We start from the raw sequence: 4,934 nt of genomic DNA, 5'->3' as shown, positions 1-4,934 counted from the left end.
ACGCCCTATTGTTCCATGGCCCTCGGAATGGTCCACCTCCTGGGGCGGTCCTGATGGTGGAAGGAGTAAGGGTTCCGGTGTCGTCCAAGATGAAATACCTTGGTCTCGTCTTGGACGGTCGCTGGAACTTTGAGGCCCACTTTAAGGCTCTCGGGGGGAAGTTAGTGGGGGCAGCGGGGGCGCTAGCAAGGCTTCTGCCTAATATTGGGGGCCCTCAGCAGAGTGTACGGAGGCTGTACTGCGGTGTCATACGCAGTATGGCCTTGTATGGGGCCCCAATATGGGATGATAGGCTGGGGGCGAAGAACCGCGCCCTGCTCAGGAGGCCGCAGCGAGTGATGGCGGTTCGGGCAGCTCGCTGCTATCGGACTGTCTCATTCGAGGCGGCGTGCCTGTTGGCGGGGACTCCGCCCTGGGAGTTCGAGGCGGTGGCCCTAAGTGGCCTGTATCGTCTCAAGTGTGAGACGAGAGCAGATGGCCGATGGGCCGAATTGGTCGGACCAGCGAGGAGGCAAGCCAGGGAGGACACCTTTAATAGGTGGGCCCATGATCTGGCTATGCCAAGGGCGGGTTTAAGAACAGTGGAGGCGATTCGCCCATTTTTACGGGAATGGGTGAATCGTCCGGGTGGGGCTGTGTCCTTTCGGATGGCGCAGATGCTGTCCGGGCATGGGTGCTTCGGACGGTTTCTGCACAAGGTAGCGGGACGGGAAATCCATCCCATCTGCCACCATTGTGGCGCCCCGGAGGACACGGCGGAGCACACCCTGGCTGAATGTGCCACTTGGTCGAGGCAACGCCACGACCTAGTGTCGGTCATCGGGACGGACCTCTCGCTACCGAGCGTTGTTGCAGCAATGCTTGGTAGCCAAGAGGCATGGCGAGCGGTAGCTTTCTTCTGTGAGCGCGTTTTGCTGCAGAAGGAGGCTGCTGAGCGTCAGCGGGAGGTGTGTGGCGATGGCCGGAGGGGTTGTGCTCGGCGAAGGCGTGGCGTGGGCGCGGGGGCTGGACGCGAAGAGCGTACGCCCAACAGCGTTCAGCTGCGCCGTCGTTGAGCCCTTATGCGGACATATTCGCCTGAATTCCCTGGGTTGAATGCCTTGTGCGACCCCCGGGGAATTCAATGCGGTGCCAGATGTCATTCATTCAGAATGGATGTGTCTGGCACTGCAGGTGATATGGAGGGCCTAGGAGGAATTTTTAGTGGGTCGGGTTTCTCCCCTCTGGTTAGCAGAGGGATAAGAGATAACCATCCCCACAGTCCCCGCGGTAGCGACTGCATACGCCCGCGGGCCTGCAATTGTGCATTTTAACCTCCTTCATAAAAAAAAAAAAAAAAAAAAAGGTTAGGTTAGGTTAGGTTAGGTTAGGTTAGGTTAGGTTAGGTTAGGTTCCCCCCCTCCGCGGATGGATTTACCCGCGGCTCCTAGGCTTGTCGTGCCGGGGGGGCCCAGTACCTGGAGCGACCGCAGCAATGCCGTCGCAAAGGGGAAGCAAATAAGGAGGCTATACAGGCTGGCCTTTATCTTGGAGGCCAGTCTCTGGAGAGGGCATCAGCGCCCAGCGGAGACGAGTCCGCTAGTCCCTGGCAAGCTGGAGAGATCATTTGATCTCAAAGGTGAGGCTGGGGGACCTTTGATTTGTGCGAGGGGTGACTGGAGAGGGTGTCCATTTCGTTGCGCTGCTACGCACTTGTTACTGGACCTCGGCTGCTCTCGACTCTTTCTTTCGGGAAATATGCGAGATGCGGTGCACGGAAACTAGTTGAGTTTTGGAATCAGCTGCTGATTTGTAGCGTGGTAAGGTGATGGATACATCACGACACTCAGTGGTTGTGGTGGAACTGTGGCGCGGTGGGCCGTGACGGCGATGTGTCGTCGTCGGTCAGGGGTCTCGACCCCCCGCCGGGCAAACTGGTACTTCGTGCAATTGTCGTGGACATGTCTCGCGGATTGTACCTTGCCAGTGGGCTTGCCTTAACCGGCCGGTCCGAGTGGAAGGAAAACCACAATAAAAAACCCTGAATGTGCACGCGTTGTGGCGCCCTTTGAGGCCTCGCGTGACGCTGCACCCCCGCTCTTCCGAAGGGTAAGCGGGTCGTTCGATCAGTAAAGTCGAGCTTCTAGCGGCCAACCCTTGGATAATTCCCGACATCCAAGCGGTATTAGGGTTACTCGGGTGCAGGGGCCTCCGCCCGGGTGGACGTTTTATATCCCCCATGTACCTAAACCAAATATGGAAAATAATCAAAACAAAACCAACTTAGAAGTAGAAGGAGATGGAGATGTTACGGAGAAGAGGTGGAGTAAAGAGGAAAAGCAGGAAAGTATAGAGAAGACGAGAAAGCTGCGAGTTGTTCTGGATCGACTGCCGATCCCAGACACATCTACAGCAATTGAGGAAAGCGCAACCGCGCGGATATCTGAGCCGGATGTCGAGTCGATGGTTAGTGTGTCGTCCACGCCATCGGCGAGCCGAGTCGGGTCACTGGACCGGGAGTCATTTGGCCGTTTCTGGAGCTGCAGATCAGCTCCCAAGAGAGGTAGAGAAGAGAGTGAGGGTAGTTCCACAGACACTCCCGGCTCCAAGGACCGGAAAAAGAAAGGACGAGTCAAGCCACCCACAACGGGAGAATACGTCGGCCTCGCTGCTGAAGAAGCCTACCGTAAGGCGCAGCGAGAAGAGAAGAGAACACGCGCTGAGGCCGAGATTCTGGACTCAGTTGCGCAGGCTCGCAAGACCCGATCGACATTGTCGCTATCGGAGAATGAAGAGTGTACCCTCTATGGAGGAGACAGATCGGACACGACAGCCACCGTCTTAAAACGGATGGAGGCCAGTCTCGAAGTGGTAACAAAAGTTGCCACTAAATCGAGCAACCTAAAAGGCGGCTTCGTTCAAGCCCTCAAACAAGCTGTACTTGACATTAGAAAGGATGCAGCTGCGCTCGCACAGAAAACTATTTCAGAAGAGACGCGTGCGCTACGCGCGGACAATGAGCGCCTCCATCGTGAAATAGAGGAGCTCAAGAAGCGAATGGAGACGCAGATGCCGGGCCTCGAAGAGATGGAAGCCCGTATCTACCGAAATCTCGGGGAAAGGCTCAATGCACGCCTTGAGGACCTGGAGCCAAGGCTCAATCCCGCGCAACGAGTCCGTCCCCCGCTCGCGGCAGATATAGCCACAAAAGGCAGAGTCGAAGCAGTTGCTTCAATCCCAGCTACTGCCCGACAGGCCTCAGAAATGAAGAAAAATAGGAAGAAGAAGAAAGCCAAAGCATCTGGCGAGAGCAGTAAGAGTGTGCCCATACCAGAAGTGCCCTCTACGTCCGCCACCGTTGCGCTCCCTACAAACCTAGGCGTTAAGAGCCGAGATGGCGAGAGCGCATGGGTTGTAGTTGGCAAACGAGGTAAGGATGTCAATGACCTGCCGACTTCGCCGAGAGTGCGCCAGGCACGCGCTAGTTCGAAGACTAGCCCGAAGAAGAAGGCTTCACCAAAGCTCCGGGTGACACGTTCTGCAGCCGTGAGCATTACATTAGTAAAAGAGGCCGAGCAGAAGGGGCTCACCTACGCCGACATTATAAAGGAAGCGAGGCAGAAGATCGACCTCAACGGCCTCGGCTTAGAGGCGGTCAAGTTCCGCCGTGGAGTGACCGGGGCCGCCATACTACTAATTCCCGGTACTGGGAAGGACGGCGTCGCAAACTCTCTCGCGGACAAATTAAAGGAGGTACTGCCCGCAGAAAGCGTAAAAGTGGCTAGACCTCAAAAAGTTACGAGCGTCCGCATATCCGGACTAGATGACTCAGTCACAGCCGAAGAAATCCGTCTTGCGGTATCGGCAAAAGGAGAGTGCCCCACAGATCAAATTCGGGTGAGTGGAGTCCGCCCGGACAGAAGTGGGCTCTCCGCGGCGTGGGTGACGTGCCCGATCACAGCTGCAAAGAAGCTGACCGAAGGAAGGTTGCTCGTCGGATGGGTGGCGGCGCGTGTTGCCGTCCATATGCCCAGAGAGCTACGCTGCTACAGGTGCCTGGAGAAGGGACACGTAGCGGGCCGATGCACGGCGGAAGACCGCAGCCTACAGTGCTACAGATGCGGAATAGCCGGCCATAAAGCGGCAGAATGCACGGGAAAGGTCCAGTGCACTATTTGTGTGGCATCCGGTAGGAAGGCCGATCATCGTTTGGGAGGTCTCTCATGCTCGGCCCCCAAAAAGAGGATGCCTAGGAGAGTGCCCTCATCGAAGGCACCCCATCCCAACCCGAGCGGGGATAACAGTATGGAGACGGACGGGGCTGTAGTCAACTGATATGGTCTTTAATTTCCTACAGGCGAACATTAACCACTGCGCCGCCGCTCAGAATTTGCTGGTTCAGAGCGTGGCGGAGTGGTCCATAGACGTAGGCGTCATTAGCGAACCGTACGCAGCACCTGATCGCCCAAATTGGGTCTCGGATCGCTGTGGTCTGGTCTCTATCGTTGCTGCCAGCAATTCAGAGTGCCACCTCAGGAACGTTTCGAAAGGAGACGGCTGGGTAGCAGCCAACTTGGGCCAGCAGAAAGTTGTAGCGGTTTATTTCTCTCCAAATAAACCAATCAGTGAATTCGAGTCCTTCCTGGCTAGCATGGATAGTATTGTAAGGCAAGGCGCGCCTGGCGGGGTCTTGGTTGCCGGAGACCTGAACGCGAAGTCTGCGGCGTGGGGTTCCCCAGTTAGAAATTGCCGCGGGGACGTGCTAGTAGAATGGTTGGCATCCTGCAACCTCGTCGTACTGAATGTCGGCTCGGAATGGACGTGTTGCAGAGAATCGGGAGCTTCAGTGGTGGATGTGACCTTTGCCACCCCCGCCCTTGCGTGTCGTGTACGGGATTGGAGAGTGGAGACGGGGGTGGAAACGCTCTCCGACCATCGATATATACGTTTCAGCG

The 4,934-nt window shown here is 56.6% G+C and overlaps 1 protein-coding gene across 1 annotated transcript; it reads left to right on the top strand.

Moving 5' to 3' along the window:
- Window positions 1-2,235: 2,235 nt before the first annotated feature.
- Window positions 2,236-3,876, top strand: LOC125048603 (the record flags this gene model as incomplete). The annotated part of the gene is made up of 1 exon (XM_047647350.1): window positions 2,236-3,876. A coding segment is annotated over exon 1 (1,641 nt), but the record flags the coding sequence as incomplete, so codon positions are not given.
- Between the last annotated feature and the right edge of the window lie 1,058 nt (window positions 3,877-4,934).

The sequence above is a fragment of the Pieris napi genome, chromosome 4 (assembly GCF_905475465.1).
Source record: "Pieris napi chromosome 4, ilPieNapi1.2, whole genome shotgun sequence".
Lineage (NCBI taxonomy): Eukaryota > Metazoa > Arthropoda > Insecta > Lepidoptera > Pieridae > Pieris > Pieris napi.
The sequence above is the reverse complement of the archived record's forward strand: the minus strand, read 5'-3'. Positions and strand labels throughout refer to the sequence as shown.